The sequence below is a fragment of the Cavia porcellus genome, unplaced genomic scaffold, assembly GCF_034190915.1.
Source record: "Cavia porcellus strain 051 isolate PalLab524CR breed Dunkin Hartley unplaced genomic scaffold, mCavPor4.1 scaffold_5, whole genome shotgun sequence".
In the NCBI taxonomy this organism is placed as follows: Eukaryota; Metazoa; Chordata; class Mammalia; order Rodentia; family Caviidae; genus Cavia; species Cavia porcellus.
The window spans coordinates 9,492,401-9,512,342 of record NW_026947488.1 but is presented as its reverse complement, the minus strand read 5'-3'; the positions used below and the strand labels follow the sequence as shown (position 1 = coordinate 9,512,342).

Here is a 19,942-nt window from a genome sequence, read left to right as displayed (position 1 = left end):
GTGAAAGACTGAAAAACATCGTTTCAATATAAAAGTCAGATACTGCGTGATTTCATCATTTTTATGAGCTTATTTCATTACTCCTTATGGACAGAATCCATTTTGGTTATGCTTTTTTAGATACTCTTATCAGCTAACATCAAGGTATAGCTTGAAATATTACTTGCTGTATTCTATGATTGGCTTAGGAAATTTCACAAAAAAAATTTGGCAAAATGGTACTCATAAAGCTGTTCATTGTAGTATTATCTAAAATAGAGTGGTTCGTAGTAATTTTATACATAACTACACTATAACAAGGGAAAAGCCTTATTCAAGATTGTATCTTGACATGCAAGACAATTGTAATTATAAAATGATAAACACCCAGCTTATGAAAAATGCACAGGGGGAATGAATAGGGTGTAATTTTAGTACACAAAGCATAAAGTTTGCATTGACTGGAGAAGTCAGATGGTCAGTGAGCATTTTATTGAGTCAATAGAGGTGAAGTACCTCTCATGCGTCAGGCATTTTTCTAAGGAGGAAGTGATTTAAGTAATAAAATATTTGGAGGGGTGATGTAAGAATAAGATCATGCCAGGGGGATGGAATTGTGGTAAACCATTTTACTATCTCCCCCCTCGTTTAACATTTTAAAAAATGACAGTTTCATACTATTAAAGAAACCAGGGATGTCTGCAGCAACATGATGAGAAAAATTGCAAACGCCAATTTTGTGCCTAATCCCAGGAGGTAATTTGAACCAACTGTATTCAACTCTGATTTCCTCTTACAACGGCAGTGGAATCAATTTTATAGCGAAGAGAGCAGACAGGATGGTTCTCATCGAACCCAGTGTCTTGGAGCTAGTTCATGGGAGAGCTGATTTCTGGGAACTTTGCCTTGACTGCTGCTAACGAGTCCCGGGTGAACTTGGGAGCCACGAGGTCTCCCTTAGGGTGTTCCTGGTGCTCAGCCTTGGCAGTGGGTGTCTCCTCCACTGGCGTACACTCTGCTGTTCTTATTTACCACCTATGCATAGCTGAAGTCATGGTCAGCGCTGAGTCAGTCGATGAATAAACCAATCCGTTCTCTCATCCAAGAGGCCAGGAGTCAGGTTGTCCGATGTCCTTTGTCAGGGGTGTCTGCTGGCTCCCTGGGACTTCCCTGAGTCTTTTCTATGTGCCCGCCGTTCCACACTGAGAGAGATGATGCGGTTCCCAAGGTGAGCAAGCCAGCGATAAAAACAGGAAGTTCACTCGCCCTGGGAACATCCTAGAAGCCAAGTGTGAGTAATAGCTTCATGTTCGTTTGGACACAGGCTGGCTCCCAGGTTGAGTCACATATGTAAATGTCCCCCACTGCGGCACACACACCCCCTACCTTTCCACAGTGCTGACACGCAGCCTGGGCCGCTCCCGCCTCGCCTCCCCACAGCACCGTGCTGCCTGCCTCCCAAATGGCCCCAGAGTCTGACCGCAGCCCCTGTCAGATTCCATCTGAGCTGGATGGAGAACATCGACACCCTTTTGGGCTCCCTGCCTCCGGGAGTTCTGAGCAGATCTGCGACACGGCTGTGCTTTGGAAGAATCTCTCTTCCCGTGTCTGGTCTGTCTGACTCTACTTCACTCCAGCTATTGGAACAGCCTGGCAAAGCTGCCGTGCACTGCTACCTGCCTGAATAAACACGGGTCTGTTTGTTTCTACTGGGTGGCAGATGACCCCCGATGAAGCAGCTGACGCTCTCTCTGATTTCCTGCTCTGCCTCTTCCGGGACAGTGGAGCAGCATGCTGCAGCCTCCGCCTCCTGGAAGGTGCTGCCTGATTAGGTCTGGCCCACCAGGATAATTCCTCTCCCCCTTTTACAACCTCAGTTACACAACCGCTACTGATGAATATTAGTTGCACGGAATGGTACTTTTGCTGGCATATTTGCACCTGGGTAGAACACACTTGGCTCTTCTCTACTCCCTCACGACACCCGTCCCCCACCCCCTTCCTCTTCTCTGTTAGTCTCACTTCTGTTTTCAGTTTGATTTCTCTCTCTGTCTCTCTCTCCCACATGTGGGAGAAAATGCCATATCCTTCTGCATCTGGCTTTTTTGGTTAACACGGTGATCTATAGTTTTAGCCTTTTTCCTGCAGCTGACGCAATTTTGCTGTGTGTGCCTCATGGCTGAATACTCCTCCGCTGTGTATTTTCTCCATTCATCCATCCCTTGATGGGCACGGGGCTGTTTGCAGAGCTCAGCGCTTGTGAGGGGGGCCCCAGTGCATGTGGGGATGCAGGACTAATCAGTCCCTCTTGGTGAACTCAAAGTCAGCCTGTCAGGGACCTCAGTGACCAAATCCCTCCATCTCTGCCAGGCGGAACCCAAACATGGCGGTGACGTCCTATGAATTCAGATGTCCACCTGGTGTTCCTGGGACCAGTGTCCCACAGGTCACACACACAAGGGGACAGTGGCCGTGCAGCTCCCTATGTTTTATTCATGTTTTCCAAACTCCTAGTATTTGGGGGAAAAAAAACAAACCGGAAATCTGGAATTGCATGCGAATTCTTCTCGTACTTAAATCTTGAGAATCAATTTGAGTTTAGAAGAGTGCTTTGCCTCCCACAAAAACATGCTCGTGGTTGTACTGGGGTGGTTGCCCTTGGAAGCCACTGCTGGAATTGTCACTCTCTGTTGGAGGCCACCAAATCACCTCTGGGAGGCCAGTCGCTGTCTCCCTGCCTGGCATTGCTTATGCAAACGTTTCCTGAGCTCACAGGAGGGTGTCCACACCCGGGAAGGTCCAGCGTAATGGAGTTTAAGGCGTTCATCTCCACGTGGTCAGCCAGCTTCAGCCAAAGCGATCTTCCTGACCCTCTTTCTCTGCCAAATGTGGTGCAGAGAGGGAATTTTGCTTTTGGAAAAGCTGCCCCGTGCTCTCCCCTCGCCTGAAGGCGGGAGAATTCACCTAAGAGGAAAGTTTGTTCTTTCTTTGGAAAATCACACTAGTGGAACTTAAATCATAGAACAAAGCCTGACAGAAGGGAAGTGATAAATTAGTCTGCTTGGAAGAGTGGGGGGCAACCTGTCCGAGGAGAGAGAGATCAGCCCCAACACCTCTCTGTTGAAAACGTTCTCGTACCTTCCTGCCGAAGTCATGCGAGCTTCTCCAGTGTGGTCCAGAAGCACAGAAAAACCCCCACATTTTTTCCCTTTTGTGGTACTCAGGGGTTGAACTCAGGGCTTTGTGCCGAGCCACATCCCCAGCTCTTCGTTTAGCTTTAGACGATGCCTCCCTAAGTCCTACCTTACCTGGGCTGCGTGTGAACTTGTGACCCTCCTGCCTCAGCCTCCCAGGTGCAGGGTCACAGGTGTGCGCTCCCAGCCCGCCCCGGCCTTTGAGTAGTGAAGGCCACCTTCACCTTAGGGAGCAGCGCAGTAGCGCCCGCTGGGCTCTGCAGTGCTTTCCTCTGCTCTGTTTGCCGGTGACCCCCGAATTTTAGGAAGCTTGAGTCAATGCATCTTTAAAGGCAGCCTCCCCACCCCTGATCCCGCCGCCTTCTGCTGCTTCTGTTGAAGCTCATTCCCCTTCTGCACACCGCCGCTGGGTGTTTGCTGCCTTTGTCCCGGCTGTCAGACAAGCTGGATGGAGGCAGGCAGTTGGCGTTGCAGGCTTCCCGGTTCTGATGGCCACAGCAGTGCCTGATGGGCGGAAGCCGCCGTCGTATTCTCGGGATGGCTGGATGGAGCGGGTGCTGGCAGGGACTTCTCTTCTGTCCCTTTTCTTTTTAATCACCTTCTTCTATCTCCCTCATTGCCTAGCTTCTACACCTTCAGATCTAATTTGCAGGGGCTGGGGATTTAGCTCAGCGGCATAAGCACCTGCCTTTCAAGCAGGTGGTTGTGAGTTTGATCCCTGGTGCCGTTAAAAAGTTAAAAAAAAAAAAAAAAAAGAGCAAACAGATATAATTTGCTTTTATTTTTTCTCTTTGTCCAAACAGCCGCTTGTTACTGATTTACATCTTCTTTTCTGATCCACAGATCAAAGTTTCCTGCTCAGTGGGGCTTCAGGTGCGTCCTCTGATTCCATACAGCAAGTAGCCATTGCGTCACATTGTTTTCTGGTTTCCAATGGATTTCTTCATTACATCACTTTTTTTTTTTTTTTTTAAAGTATCATTTGTGATTTTTCAACTATGGAGACTTTTTCTCACCTTTTGTTATTGATTTCTAGCGGATTCAGCCGTGGTCACAGGGTGGGTCCTGGACACTGTTAGCCTTCGGAGCTGATTGGGTTGCACCCCACTGTCTTGCTTGGGGTGACTTTTGGTGCAAGTTATGTGGGTGCTTACAAAAGAAAGTGCGCTGTGTGTTGTCGGTGGGTCACTCTGTAAACTTCACTTAGGTCAGGGGTCCACAGGGCCCTCGGCAAAATTCCAGTCTTGCTGGTTTATTGTCTTTTTGTTTATCAGTTACTGATAGAGGCATTGTAAAGCCTGTCACTGTGCGAGGCTCCATTTGTCCTCCTGGCTCTGAAAGTTTCTCTTTTATGCACGTTGAGGCTCTTAGTACACACTTGAGCTTTGGAATTGTTTTGTCTTTTTGCTGAGTGTGACCCTTTTCAAGACTATAAAACACCTCGTCCTTTTTATTAAGTTGCTTCTCTCCTTAAAACAAACTCGATTCTGAATAGTTACACCACCTTTTGAGTCTGGTTGCAGTATTTTTGGTATATTTTCATTGTAATCCTTTCTGTGCGCTGGACTCCTGTAAAAATCTTAGATTTTTGTTTTACTCTTTTCATGTGCAAGATATCTTTTTATTATAGTATTTAGCTCATTTATACTTAATACAGCTGTCAATACATTACTAACACACCACCAGTCTATTATTAGCTGTTTTCAATCTCTCTCGTCTGATATGTTTCCTTTCTAACTTTTAAATTAATAAAGTCTTTTTAAAGATCATTCAATTTCTCTTCTTAGCTTGTAATTGCTAAGTCTCTCTCTCTCTCTCTCTCTCTCTCTCTCTCTCTCTCTCTTACTCTGTGGATTGTGACTATTATCTTTAAGAATAATAAAATAAGTGTATTTACTCTTTCTCACTGTAAGGAGTTCAAATCACTTTCCACCACTCTTTCGCTTTTTGCATACTTTTTGTACTATTGCTGTCATGTTTTAAAATTATATATTTTTTGGTCTTTTTGAGACAGGGTCTCACTTTGTAGGCCAGCAGGCCTGGAGTTTGCAGCGATCCTCCTGCCTCAGCCTCCCAGGTGCTGGCATTATAGGTGTGTACCACCATGCCCTGCCCAATGCTAATCCAGCCTCCAGTCCGGTAAGTAAGGCCTCACCTCTATCCCTCCCTCTCTCCCTCTCATCAGCTTCGCTCCAGAGAGCTCACAGGCTGTGGCACCATGGGAAAGTCAAAGACCTTTCATTAATTTACACGTATCTTTACAACCCCGCAGGATGCAATCCCTCCCTTAGCGTGACTGATGTTTGGTTAGATTTGCTGGCATATTTGTGCTTCTGTTGTTCGATTTCTCCCCACGGCACTTCTTTTTGCTTGTTTGTCTATTTATTCATTTGCTGTCGGTACCGGGAATCAATCTGGAGTCCTCACGCCTGCTAGGCCCGGCTGTGCCACTGAGCTGTATCCTTGGCCCTTTATTTCTATTTTAAAGTCCGGGTGTGCGGGTGAGGTGTGAGCTCAGCTTCTGTTTTCTTGCAAGCCCACTGTTCCATCTGGAATTCTGATGGGTGTCCTCCCTGGACGCAGAACTGTAGGTTGGTGTGTGATTATTTGCTCTGCTGGGGATCAAACCCAGGGCTTCCTGCCTGCTAGGCTGAAAGGGTGGCTGGCCCAGGCCGGATACTGTAACCGGTAGAGCCAGGGAGCTCCTATCTCCCCCCACCCTTGGAAATTACCTCTGGCGTCAAACTAAGACCAGTGGGCTACCTGTGCATCCCTAATGCCCCTTGGGTTCCACCCCAGGCCAGGCTACTTATGTGCCTCACTCCACGTGTTCCAGAGAGAGATCGAAGGCCCCGGGGTGCAGATGCCACCCCTGGGGGATCGGGGGTGTCTCTCCCCGCATTCCCGAAATAAAGGTTACTTATATTTTATATTTCTTATCTTTTCAGCCTCCGCCGCCAGTCCCTCCTCCTCTCCCCCTCCACAGATCTATCATAGGCGAGCGCTTTGCCTCTGAGCTATGGTGCGTTTGCCTTCCAACCCCGTAACGTACCCTCTTCCCTCCCTCCTTCCGGCTTTCCCTTCCTCTTTCCCTCCTTCTTCCCTCTCTCTCGCTCTTCCTTCCTTCTTTTTGTTTTTAAAAACAAACTGCAAACCATCTTCTAGGAGCTGGGGCGGGACCCAGGGCTCCATGCGTGCCGGGCCGGCCCCCCCGCCCCGCAGCTGGCTGGCTTTCTCTTTTTCCTCCAAGGCTTTCTGCCTCTGGCTGCCATCCTCTGCTAGAGGATGTTGCACTCAGGTGGAAGGGAACATTGATGGGCACCGTCCTTGGATGTCCTCAAGGAAAAAACTGGGCGCGGGGTCCAGTTTGGTTTTACCTGGGAAGTGGCTCTGCCCCTCCCGGAAGGTGCCACAGCCTGTGACGCTCTGGAGCGGGCCGATGAGAGGCACAGAGGTGGAGGTAGCAGATGGAGCCTTGCTCAGGAGGCCTGGAGGCTGGGTTGGCCCCAGGCTGGGAGGGAAGGAAGGATGTAGGTGGCCGGGTGGCACATTTTGGGCATAAGTGGTCTAGAACCTCTGAGCTGGTGAGACACAGCGTGACATTTCGTATTTCTCTTTCTCATGTCAAGAGATGGCTCCATTTCCCTCCGGGTCCCTGCAGGACCACGGCTGAGCTTGAAGAGTGTTGTTGGACCACATGGTTTCCCAGAACTGCTCAGCTGTGGAGGGATTAAAACACAAACCCTCCCCTCCCGAATTTCCTGTCCTGTCTTGCGGTCGACTTAAAATATTTCCAGCACCAGCCTCCCCCTTTCTCCCCAACTCTCCCTCACGGTTGGGGAGCTTCCACATTCGCAGAGGAAATGATTAAGCACATTCAGAGAAGTTGGCCCCGGGAGCTGATGCTTCAACGCCCTAATTTTTGCGAGCTCAAGAAATCTGCCGGCTGAAGGATTTTGTCCATGGGTTTTTTAGCCTTAGTCAGGGTGAGGGCACAGTTTCCTGTTTTCCTATTCTCACAAGGGCTAAAGCTGCTCACGAGCAAGTGGCCTGCAAAGATGGGGGAGGGCCAGGAGGATGGGGGGAGGGGGAGGGGAGGGGAGGGAGGGAGAGGGGGGAGGGGAGGGGAGGGGGAGGGGCGTCTCCTCCCCAGGCACTGGCAGCTCCAGCAGAGTGGGAAGAGGCTCGTTTTAAAAAATTTAAAACAACAGAGTAGAGATGAGAGGTGGATCCTAACAGGGAAGTGGGAAGCAGGAGCCCTAAAGAAGAGAAGAAGGGAGTTATAGTAGGAATTCTGATGGACAGACAGAATCAAAGACAGTTGGATCCCAGGAAGTCACCCCCAGCGTGAACTTTCCTAGGTGCTGATTCTGTGCTGCGCACAGTCCTGACTGCTTTGGGCAGGTCACGTCCTCAAACCTCCAGGGCAGCTCAGTGAGGTGGCTGCAGCCGTCCTGGCCATTTTACAGATGTGAAGACCAGCTGGCAGAGGTTAACTGTGCTGGAGCTGCATGGTTAGCGGCTGGCAGAACTGGGGCTCCGGCCGTCGCTGTTTGGACCCAGAGCCTGGTTCCCAACCACTGCTCTGTCCTGACACTAAAGCAATTGAGCAGCGCCCAGCGGGGTGGCAGGTGCCTGGGGGCGTCAGCCCAGCCACTCAGGAGGGTCCTGAGATGAAGGCCAGCCCGGGCCACTTAGTGAGACCCTGCCTCAATTTTTTTTTTTTTGAGACGGGGTCTCACTCTGTAGCTCATAGCCCGCAGACACTGAGTCAGTCCATTGCCTGTGCATTCCACACCCCTTACTGAGTCTCTGAGATGTCCAGGCTAGCTTCGAATTCACCATGTGGCCCAGGTTGGCCTTTAACTCAAGGCCATCCTCCTGCCTCAGCCTCCTGAGGGCTGAGATTGCAGGTGTGCGCCACCAGGCCTGGCTCAAAATTTGAAAATGAATAAATGAAAAGACTGAGGATACAGGGCAGTGGCAAGGCCCTGGGGTCAACCCCTCGTATCCAAGAAAAAGGAGGAGGAGGATGACGGTGGTGGTGATGGGGGAGGGGGGGACGGGCATGTCACCTTGACTGTAACTCACATCTTCACTTCCCGATCCCCGTTTTGTTTCCCTTCTCTCCAGCTGTGCTGGGTGTTTGCCAGCTGTTTGTTCTCAGATGCCCTCTAGCTTTCCCAGGTCCGACTGCCAGCTGACTTCTGCTTGGGTTCACCAGGGGGAGGCACTGCCGCCCTCCCTCTCTGTGGGTGACAGGCAGAGCCTCCTGAGCCACCTCGCTGTCCACAGCCCCCTTCCCGCCTGGCCCCGTGGCCCCGCTCGCTGCTCTCTGCCATTTCTGCTTCCGGTTCTGGTTCTAGCTCCCTGCCAGCAGCTGGCCTTTGCAAAGCCTCCAGTGCCTTTAAAGCTGGTGTCCCCAGGGGCTGGGGATTTAGCTCAGCGGCATAAGCGCCTGCCTTGCAAGCAGGTAGTTGTGAGTTCGATCCCTGGTACCAGTAAAAACGAAAAAGACAAAAAAAAGAAAAAAAAAAATAAAGCTGGTGTCCGCATCCACTGCCCTCTGTAAGACTGCTTGGCAGGAGCTGCATTTTCCTGGGAGGTTCCTAAGGATGACGCAGGCCCTGAGAGACAGGAAGGCGGGACAGGCAGTGTGTCAGGAAGACCCCAGGAGGGAGGCCGGGAGGGAGGGAGGGAGAGAAGGGGTGCTCAGGAGTGCTTACTTTGTGGGTAACGATGCTTGTGGCTCCAACTGCCCCCTCTGTTAGAACCACCTGCAGAGGCTGGGATGCCACAGGTGGGTCCGGCTCCAAGGCTGTCTGACCAGGGTCTGGAGTGGGGCCTAGAAAGTCTGTGTTTCTATCCTGTTCTCAGGGGAGGCTGATGCGCTAGCCTGGGCTCCATACTCTGAGAACCCTCGGGTCCACTCCCCTGAGGAGGTGGATACCTGGTTGGATTTATCAAACTCTTGGAGCTAAAACAAGCTCATACTGCATCGTAAGGCAACGTACGGCCAATAAACACTGAGTCCATTGGTGTGTGCATCCCGTACCCCTTACTGGGTATTTGGAATGTTCAGGCGATATGCTAGACGCTGACCATGGAGCAGTCAGTGAGCAGATAGAAAGCTCCTGGTCTTAGTGGACTCAGCACAATGGCCGTGCTTTGGCAAATGGGGCTTCGTAGTCACACAGACTCTATCAACCTGAGTTACATGGAGTGGTTGTTTTGGGGAGAATGGATTACCTTAAAAATATTCATATTGAGACTGGGAATTTAGTTCAGCAGCACAAATGCTTGTCTGGCAAGTGCAAGGTTGTGAGTTCAATCCCCGGTACCAAAGAAACAGACAAACCTAGAAAAACAAAAACCCATATTAACGACCGCTTTCCTGTTTATTATACCATTGTAGTTGCCTTTTCAATAACTTTTTCATCAAAACCATGACTGGAGATCAATTATCATAATGCCACAATCCCCTTGCCCGGAACTGCAGCCACCATTTACCTGGCACTGGTTTCATTAGGACGCAGTCAACCCATAGAACAGGGCAGGGCAGAGCAGAGACCTGGAGGATCAGAGCCAGCCTGTGATGGCACCTCTGCCGTATGCAGTGCACAATTCCTTTATTCTTTTTAGTAGCAGAACAGGGCCTCCGAGAACCAAAGTCAAGACTGTGACCTAGCCCCTGGGTGTGGGATGCCAGACGGCCTCTTGGTGTTATCACCCTTAGTTAATCTGGGTACTAGAAGCTCCCCGCGACAGGGACAGGTGACATTTGACAAGCTGTTGCGTGTCGGCCCCTGCACTGCGTTTGCCTCAAATCATCTCAGCCTGTGTTCAGAGCAGCTCCATGCACCGGTGCGGGAGGAAGTTGAGAGTTAAGCCCTTTGTCCTCTCATGAGGTGTGGGGGGCGTGCCAGGTGAGGTGTCTTTCTGGACAACATGGGCCCATAGCAGTGACTTCAGCAGTGACGCCAGCATAAAAACTTTGCTATCACAAGTCTTCTCTTGAGCTTGGTAGAGTGGGTAAGCATGGAAAAATCTTTGCTTTCCAGGGCTGGGACTCAGAGGCAACAACGGACTTTCCCAGCTTGGCATTCTTATTCCAGGCCACTTGGTTAAACTGAAGTGCTTTCTAGAATGAATCGACGAGTAAACCCTTAATTCTGCTTCAGTGCAATTTCCTGCTTAGGCCAACAAGGGAAAAGGCCTGGTTAGGGATGGTGGAACCCCAGCTCCCAGAGCGCCCCCGTGTGGTGGGATGTAGAGGAACAGAGCTCAGTGAGGGATAGGAACGCAGCCCACCAGGTGTGCAGCCGGGCGGAGCTGCCACCAAGCGCTGGGCTGCAAAGCAGCAGAGTCTATGCAGGTGCTGGCCGGTGCCCTGAACCCAGTGTAACGAAGGCATCAGTTAAATACAGGTAGAGGCATTCGGCTTTAAAGTAGAAGATACGCTCTGAAAGCGTCTCATAGACCGAAATGTGTGGTCAGTGTCACCCTCAGGGCAGGGGACGGAGACGATGGACAGAGCGGCTTTCTGGCGAGGGTGGCGGAAGCTAAAGGGTTAAACTCCCCACGAAGTTGATTCCTGCTCAGGGCTGGCCCCTTGGGCTGAGCTAAAATCTGAATTACAAATGTGCAGAATCTGCTGCCCAGTGAGTAATTTCTTTTCTTTCCCGTGGAGCCCTGATTTCCAAGGGACCAGCTCCTCTCCTCTCTCGCTGACAGTGCACGAAGTCCTGACTGTGGGGAAGCCTGGTCTGCTGGCCATGCGGAATTGGCTTCTTAGCCGGCCGCAGGGGGACCGGCGAGCGGGTGGTAGACCAGCTCCTGCCAGCCTCACCCGTGGCCACGGGGTGCGGCCAGCCCTCCTAGCTTGCCGTGTAGATTTCCCCTTCTTCCCCTTTAAAGAAGGTGGTGGAGATGGTTTTATTTTTAAAATTTATTTGAATTAATTTATTCTTTTGCGAGGCTGGGCTAGGGTTCCGGGGCCTCAGGTGTACTAAAGAGGTGCTCCAACACGGAGCTGCCCCCCCAGCCCTGATTTTATTTCTGAAGGCCACGGATCAATTCGGGATTGGGTGACAGAAGAAATGACAAGCCAGGGCCCGCAGTAGAAGCTTCTTTTCCTGGTTCTTTGAGGAAAAGTCAGTGGGGTGCGTTCTGGCCTCTTGGAGTCTAATTGAATGAGGCCACTGGCGTGAGACAGGGATGAATAGGTGTGTGTGAGTGAGTGTGTGTGTGTGTGTGTGTGTGTGTGCACAGCAGAAGGCATTTCAGCTCACTAGCCCCAATCTTGGAAAGGCTGCTTCTTCCTGGCGAGGGAGAAGATGCACTTCCCTGAGCACCCAAAAATAAATCAGTAAATAAGTCCTCGGCCGTCCAGGAGTGACTCTGCCCTCCCGGGGTCTTCCCTGCTCTTTCTCCCTGAGGACAGCTCTCAGTCTTTCTGCGTGTAATTTTGCTCGGCCTCTTCCCCCTGGGTGCTCAGCCGGGTTTTTGGAGGGACTTCAGTCCCCCTGCGGGTTTCTCTGTGTCATTAGGGGTTTCCTGAGCCCCCTGTGGGGAAGGGGTTCACACTGACTCAGCACACAGGCGTGGAAATTAGTATTTATTGTAAATGCACCAGGAATGAGATGCCAGCTAAAAAGCCAACAACGGAAAAGAGCACAGCACACGAAGGAAGCCGAGTGTAGTGTGAACCTGCTTCTTGAACCATCAGTGGCTTTAGACTCCCCCAATAAGTAATGTGTAGTTCTTGGTTCCTTAAATGTTCTTGCCTTAGGGGGAGGAACAAACCCAGACCTTTTCATTTAAAAGAGTTTCCTCTGGCCCAGGAGGAGGGGACCCCAGTCAGAAAAGCCATCTTCATGCTTTGCAGTCTGTGCTCAGAAGCTCAATTTTCTGTTTGGTTTCTCTGACTGGGGGTGAGGGTCCCTCTGCCTCAGTGACCCAATCTGAGCCACTAAGACATTTGTTCCGCTTCACCCCTTCTGCACCAGGATGTTTCTCATCTGGGCAAAAGCCCTCGTGCCCAGGGAGGGGAAATCTGCAAAGCAGACTTTGGAGATGGTTTTATTTTAAAAATTTATTTTAATTAATCTTCCATGGAGGATGCTCACTGAAGGTCATCACAGCAGCCCTCAGAAGTCTGAGGACAAAGGGACAGCCGGCTGCCTGATTCCTCCACCCATTCCCTGCCTAAAGACGGCAGTGGGGGAGCAGGAGTGGTGGCCCTCTGCCAGGGGCTTCCCGGAGGGTTTTCCTGCCTCCGTGCCCAGGTAAGAGTTCAGAGCTGAGCTCCGTGCCCAGGTAAGAGGTCAGATATGAGCTGTACAAAAGGATCTGAAGCCACAGGAGGACCAGAGACTAAATCCAGCCACAGGGAAACGGCCTCCAGGAGGAACTGGAAACCTAGCATTCAGTGGTCTGCACTGGCAGCCGGTGGGTAGGGCAGCGGGGGCTCCCACCCGAGTCTAGGTGTGTAGAGGTGCCAGGCTTTTCTGAGCACATTTTCTAAGCACCTGTTTATCAGAGGCAGGGCTCCTGTACTCCAGCCTGTGTCAGGAGAGCATTTCCAGTGTTTACTTCTGACCAGGGTGAGGCGGACTGCAGGCAGAGTGGTCTGCTGTGTGTATGTGTGTGTGTACATGCGTGCATGTGTGTGCATCTGTGTTCACTGCCTGTGTCTGTGGGTGAATATGAGTGGGTGCATACATGGATCCGTTCCTCTGCTGCTCATCTGTACAAACGCCGACTGTCCATGAGTGTGCACAGGTGTGCATGAGCACACATCTGTGTCCTCCGTGGACACTGACCACACAGTCATTTTCTGGCTGCTTGATGCTCCCAGCCTTTCAGCTTAGTTGGAGCCACTGGCTGGCCTGTCCACTTCTGGGGCAGTGCAGGACTCACTGGGGACCCGGGCCCTGCTCCCAGGTCACAGGAGGCGCCCTACCACATGGGGCAGCTTGCAGCCAGCTGGGAAGGATCCTCCCCTGAGGACATGTAAGTGTGCATGCACCCTGGAGAGGAAATCCAGGAGGGCTTGGGAGGGGCTTGTCCTCCCAAGGATGCACAGGAAGCTTCCAGAGAGGAGCCTTGGCTCCATAATGTGGAGGATCAGACCCTCTCAGGCAGAGTCTGTGAGACCTGCTTTAAAGCCAAAAATCCAAAGATACTTTCGAAGTAAAGGTATATTTTTTGTTAAATCAGGAGGAGAAAGGTACAGTATACGTGACTGGCAGTCACATGGGACTTTGAATTAAATGGTAGTGCACTCCTAGGCTTAGTGAGTCCTCTGTGCAAGGGTTAAAAAAAAAGAACTCCGGTATTTGAATAATATTCTGTCAATTTTTATTAACTGGGGTTATGAGGAAGGTTTTATCAGAGCACATCCCGAAAGCATTAGGAAATTACAGACAGGCTTGAGATAAGTGTCAGACAGAACAGATGAAGCCAGCCCCTCCGCCATCTGAGGAGCATTAATAATGTAAGATCGCAGAGACCTCAGCATCGTTAAGGATGCAGAACGCCGCCCAAACACGGGGGCGCTGGCGCCCCCTTGTGTTGCAAAACAAACTCACAACTTCATTGGTTTATTTCATTTAAATTGGGATCCTGGTCCTCCTTCCTGAGCCTCCAAAGCGTTTGTTTTCCCAAATCATTTCAGTCGCCCCAGTCGATCGTGTATCTCTCATCGATAACTTTCGGGGGCCCTGTGTGAAGACCGACTCTGACTCATTCCTTTCTCTTGCCCCGCACTTTCTGTTCCAGGAAGCTGGTACATCCAGCTTGAGTGCCCCCTCCTGGCAGCCTGAACCTAAACTGCACCCTCTCCTCTTCTCCGCAGCCGATGACACGGCTCTGTACAAGGCTTAACTCTCAGAAGCTCTTCTTCTGCCACTACCTTGTCTCTGCCACTGGTTCACAACGAAATCCACCGTGTCCCTCCCTCCTGCCGCCCCCTTGGCAGTCGCCGACCCCTCCCACCCCGCCAGCTAACTTGCTAACCCATCTTTACAGTGATTTTCCGGGAAAGGCTGGGCCAGAGACATAAATAATACACCCCAATATACAACAGCTCAGGCTTAATGTGTAGGCAGAATTTCATTTGCTGGGCGTGAGAAGAAAAAAATATATACAGAGCGTGTGTGGGGCTGGCGTAGGGGGAAGATGCCTCTGTCTCCAAACCGGGCTGGACCTGTGGGACTTATTTACTTGGATTTGCCGGGTGGCCCGATGGACACCGGGTCTGTTTGCACTTGAGCATCGGACATCCGCTTCGGTCCCTGGAGAAAAAACAAAGCAAAGCACTTAGTTGTAGCCTGTTGAAGAGGTGGGATATTGACAGCAAAAATTGTCACTGGTTTAGTACTTATTCTGTGCCAGGCATTGTGTTAAGTAAGCATCTTTTATTAGGAGCGATGGGCAGAGGCAATGGTCTGCCACGGGACCGCCTTTTGGTGCCCTGCTGAATTTCTTTCCATCTTTGTGAAAGCTTGGACCGAGCCTTGTACTTTGGGTTCTTCTTCTTTAACCTGGCGATGGTAAATCTTAGCAGGAGGAAGTGGGTTCGTCTTTGCAACACAGTAGGACAGTCCCTGGGGTGCAGAGCTCCCTGTATGTCCCCCTCTGCTCACCATCCTGCATGTCACCCTTTATTTCCTCCCCAGATGACCCTGTTGTGCGAAGTCTGAAGCACTGCCCCATCCGAAGCGATCTTGCTGTCTGCTTATTTGCCTCGCAGTTGCTTCCTGCACGGAACAGAAGCCAGGAGAGCATCTTTGCTCAGTCCTTGGTGCCCGGCTGGGGCTGGTGCAGGGGCGCCCCCAAGTGTGGGTACCTCAGGAGCAGGTGTCATGATGACTCTGCTACCATTGCTGTAAAACTCCCCCACCATGCACAGTTCCAGGCGTGCAGGCCCACTACCATAGTCATGGGTGTCACCAAAATCAAGACACGGGGTCACTGCGCCCCGCAGCCACGGGGGGCCCCTTTGTGCTGTAGCCTTTCCTGTGCTCAGATGCACTAGACCCCGCGGCCTGGTCTCATCCCCCATTTCACCTTTTACCTGGGGCTTTGCCTCCCTGCAGCAAAGTGAGTGCATGGGCCAGCCCCGATGCTGCAGGCAGCAGGTGGACTTTGTCACCGCCCGGTCTTGCAGAGTCACATAGGGCAGCGGGGCACAGTTCGAGACGGTATATGCAGTGAAGCACATGTATGGAATATAACGTAGTAAGATGCATGTAGTATATTTAGGTGGTGTGGGCCAGTGTGAGGAGTGTACTGTAATACAACCGAGGACTCTGGATGTTAGATAGTATAGGGTTAGTGTATATACACTAGCATGCACAATAACGGTAAATAAGGTACAAGGTGCACAATAAATATTTCATGAAATGGGGAGGCAGTGTTTAAAAGGCAAGAGAAACTAGGGTGGGGGAAGGAGAAAGGAAGGAAGGAAAAAAGGAAAAAGAGAATACAAGATAGTTCAGATGGGCACATTACTACTTTCTCTTATTTCATTTGAAAGAAAGGTTTGCACTCAGATCATTCGGACTATTTTTCGTGCCCATCTCTTGAACTCTGTGTGGCTTCTTTGAAGATGACAATCTGCAGTGTCACCAGAGGGACCAGCCAGCTTGCGCTCCGAGGCAGGAGGCCAGGGGCTCATGTCCTGCCACAGTGTCCTGGCGGGTGCCAGTACCTTGCTCTGCAGAGGGGGCAGGCACCCTTCAGGAGCGCGTTAAGGTCTCGGGGCTTTGGCCTCGGTGGAGAGGCGGAAAGCCTCCCGAGGGCTCTAACTGTGGCAGGAGGCAGGACTGGGCCCTGGAGCTGGACGCTGTCCTGCCAGCTGCTGCCCTGAGAAGCTGTGCAGTGTTTGGCAGAGGTCACAGCTCGTCCGAGTGGTCATCTGGGAAATGGGACCCCGCACTGTACCTTGGAGGGTGCTGCCATAATTGAAGAGGTGATGTCCACACTAAGCATGGTCCTGAGGGGGCTCAATGGCTGGAGCTGTCCATGCGGTCCCCAGGGTGTCCACTGCTCACTAACTCTGTGGGCATCACCGGCTCTCCGGGGTCACGTTGGCCGTGGGTGAATGGGCTCCTCTTCCCTCAAGGGCCTTTCGATAGACAGCTATCACCCTACTGCCTCCATCACCAGGTCTTTACTAGTTACAAACCGGGCTCCTACACCGCCTGGCCTAACACCTGTTGGCACCCTGGGGCCGTGTGGCACCGTCTGTGCAGCCCACAGGAGCCCTCGCCCTGCCACCCTGACTCCTCCCGCTGCCTGCTTTGTTCCCAGCACGTCCTTGCTCTTCCTCAGACACCGAGATCTTTTCACTGGGCTGCTTTCTACCACAGGGCCTTTGCCAGTGCCCTTCCTCCTCCTGGCACAGCCTCCCTGGCCTCCCACGTAGCACCTTCTCTCTCTCTCCCCTGGGACACCTCTAACATCATCCCCCTGGTGACACACCCTTCCTCCCCGTCGCAGGCAAACTGCCATGTTCACCTCTAACTTCCCTCTGTGACTTCCTGTGCTAACATCTTGTTTGCGAATTTCGAATTTCGAATTTCGAATTTCGGTTGCTAATCTGCAGATGAGAGACCGGAGAAGGTCGGAGGGGGAAGAAGGAGAGAGGAGGCAGGGGAGGGAGCACAGAAGGATGCGAAGAAGAAGGCAGGGAAGAGTTTCCATTGTTATAAAAGGTAAATCAAGACATTAATGAGAGCTTCGCCTTTGTCTCCATGTACAAGTGGGTATTTTTTAAACATGCAAAAAGAAAGAAATCCTAAGTGTGGCTAAACTGGGGTGCACCATTTCAGTAAAGGAGAGCAATGGCAAGTACCTTAATTTCAGGACAATTTCAAGAACATCAGACCTGGATATCTGTGATACCTTCTGACCCACTGATGCCACTGCTTACTGCGCATGGAAGGTGAGACCCAGCTGTGAACCTCAAGGCAGAGCCCAGCTCTCACAGAGCTGGCGGTCTCCGAGGTCCTCGGATGCTGGGGGGCTCCCATTTTGTGGGGAGATTGAAACCAACAAATCTGAAATACTTTCTTCACCAGTCTGCCTAACACTGCAGCTGGCGCAAAGGAATCCTGCCTCCAGCAGCCATTTCTTCTGCAGTCTTCTGTGCATTTATTTCCTTGCTAAATTAAAGGAGCAGCAGGCCATCAGCCTCAGGCCGCCCCCTGGCCCCTACGTGAGGAGCCACAGCCTGCTTTAGCAAAGACGCGAGTCATTTGCATAGCAAGCTGCCGTGTCTCTGCTAATCACTAGCAGCTGAGCTCTGGCCAATCCTAGGTAGCCTAGCGCTCGACTGGGCCCAATCAGGTAAACGCGTCAGATGCGGTAGCCAATCAGGCAGTTTCTCTGCTTGGCCTCAGCGTCCTGTCTATAAAAGCCCAGGGCTCACACTGCAGGACTAAATGCTCTCAATCTTTTCCCGTTCTCTGAGCTGCCTGATTCGTGGCTTGTGCGTTGTTCAAATAAACTTAATGTGTCTAAAGTTTTCTTTTAGCACCCCGAGATGGCGTGGGGTATGCGTTCCCTCCCCATTAATTAATTCATTCATTCAACAAACGTTTACCCAGAATGTCTACCAGATGTAAGTCTTGGAAAAAAAACTGAGGATGATCAGGAGGAGACACTGGAGGAGACACAGAGCAGGGTCACAGTGACTGCCCCAGCCCACCGCTTCCCAGGTCTCAGGCTCTGTGCCCTGGGGCTGCACGAGCCTCTCAGGCAGGGCTGAGAGATCTGGGTGAGGATGCGGCCACAGAATTCCACAGTTCTTACGCGGAGGAGAACTGGGCTCAGTGACCGTCAGGTTCAAAAACCCAGGGCAGTGGGCCACGGGGTCCACGCGTGCAGACATGGGAAAATCTGGGCGGATGGTGTTGTGTGTGTGTGGGGGGGGGCTGGGGGGGAGGGGACACTGATGTGGGTGAGGGGCGCAGAGAAAGGGAAAGGAGGGGCCGTCCCTGGTGGGTGTGGAGGAAGGTGAGGCTGACCAGGTTTCCTGGAGGCCAGGGCCGGGAAGGAGGAGGGCCCAGCTGTCCCCTGCCCCCCATGCCTCTGCCCTGCCTGCCCTTTAGCTCTTCTGTACTCAGCCTGGGGGCCCCGTCCACCCTGCACCTGGCTGTGAACTGCAGAATCGCAGGGCCCTGTTTCTCTGGCTCCCAGCGCCTAGCGTGGTGCCCGGTTAGGGTACTTAGTAGATGCTCAATAAACACCCTGCGGGCTGCCTCCGCCCTTCCCTCCCCGAAGGCCGGAAGAAGAGGTGACACAGCCACCGCCACCTACCAGGCCTTTGAGGAAGCCCCCGAGGGACTGCCGCCGCTTCTCGGGTCTCTTCGGGGCCCTGTCCCCGTTCTGCAGCGCGCTGACCTGCACTGCGGCCTGCTCCGCGCACCGCGCCGGCTCCTCGGCCTCCTGCCGGCTGCTCTTCCTCTTGTTCATCGCCGCTGCTGCCTTCTTGTCCTTGGAGGGGCCCTCTTTCCCCTTGGGGGTCGCTGCCGTGGGCTCCGGCTCTGGTGGCGGCGTGGTGGCCTTTGGCGTGGGGGCCTTCTCCGTGGGGTTGGATGTCTACGGTAAGTTGAGACAAAGCCCGTTTTTAGTGGCTGCGAGATTATTCTCAAGGCCGGGGAGCAAATATGTTAGAGCAGAGATGTTCAGATGAATGCTTGCTATATTTTTGTGAGTTGGGTCAAACGGAAAAATTAAAAAATAAAAAGGAAACAGTGCAAGGTCATGCATGGCAGGACACCCACTGACCTAATTAATAGCTGATGAATTAATTCTGTGCTTTCCTAGCAGGCTGCCTTTCCCCTTACCTTGTATTAGAAACTGGATTTTTTTTTACAGGAGTCCCCCTTTCTCCCCTGTGAATTCTGTGTGCTATAAGCCAACAGATTCTATCTCTGCTAAAGGGAGTGTGGCTCTGGCCAGACTGGGGTACAGCAGGTTCAGGGGACCCCAAAGCAGCTAGGAGCTGAGGCTGTCACCAAGCTTCCCTGAGATGATCAAGAGGCAGGCCCGGTCCCTGCCCGTCTGTTTTAAGGCTGTGGAAACGTAAGCCTGGAGCTCCAGCACCAAGGCCGTTTCCAGGGAACGTGATCCCCAAAAGGAAGCGAGCCCTGCAGAAAGCAGAACCAACCAGGGCATCGGGAAGAAGACAGCGGTGTCTGTGTGCTCAGGAGGCCTGCCTGGCTGTCCCAGGAGGGAGCCAGCTCTGAGCAGCTTTGCGGGCTCTTTCCTGGGGAGGCCCACGCTCCTCTCCTGATGGCAGCTGCCTGAACGTTTGGTGTTAAGCTGGGCTTCTGCTTCAAGAAACGGTGGTTAAAAAATAAAAGTAAAATAGAAAGATGAGCATACTTAGTTGAATGTGCAAGTCTGACTGAGACATTCAGAGTGGTTCCTACAATCAAGAGGGATGAAATTATACAAATAAAAAAATGCAAAATGTAAAGTGTGGATCGACAGATCTGAAAATCCAGTCACATCGAATCAGATCAAATTGCATCGAATCGAACCTGCTAGGAAGGAGGAAGCTTTTGCTCATAATTTACTTGAATTCAAATGCCTGCTAGGCACAGACAGACAGACCAAACAGAGGACTGGGGTAAAAATAATCACACGGAGATCTGATTTCCGCAGCTAGGAGATCTCGCAGGCCCAGGGCGATATCTGTGAGAAAGCAGTGGTCCCAGTAAGGCTGTTTTTGGTGTTGGGAGACAAATGGGAGA

At 51.8% G+C, this 19,942-nt stretch overlaps 1 protein-coding gene across 13 annotated transcripts in view; it reads right to left on the bottom strand.

Moving 5' to 3' along the window:
- Nucleotides 1–13,512: 13,512 nt before the first annotated feature.
- The window catches only part of Bcas1 (brain enriched myelin associated protein 1), a 94,721-nt gene continuing 88,291 nt past the window's right edge, over nt 13,513–19,942 (bottom strand). For all 13 annotated transcript variants that reach the window (XM_013145655.3, XM_063248130.1, XM_063248131.1 and 10 more), the window contains 2 exons: nt 18,501–18,782; nt 13,513–14,470 (listed from right to left, as the gene is read on the bottom strand). In XM_013145655.3, the coding sequence (XP_013001109.1) occupies nt 14,396–14,470; nt 18,501–18,782 (357 nt within the window). In that variant the 3' untranslated portion in view covers nt 13,513–14,395. The remainder of the gene's footprint in view (nt 14,471–18,500; nt 18,783–19,942) is intronic.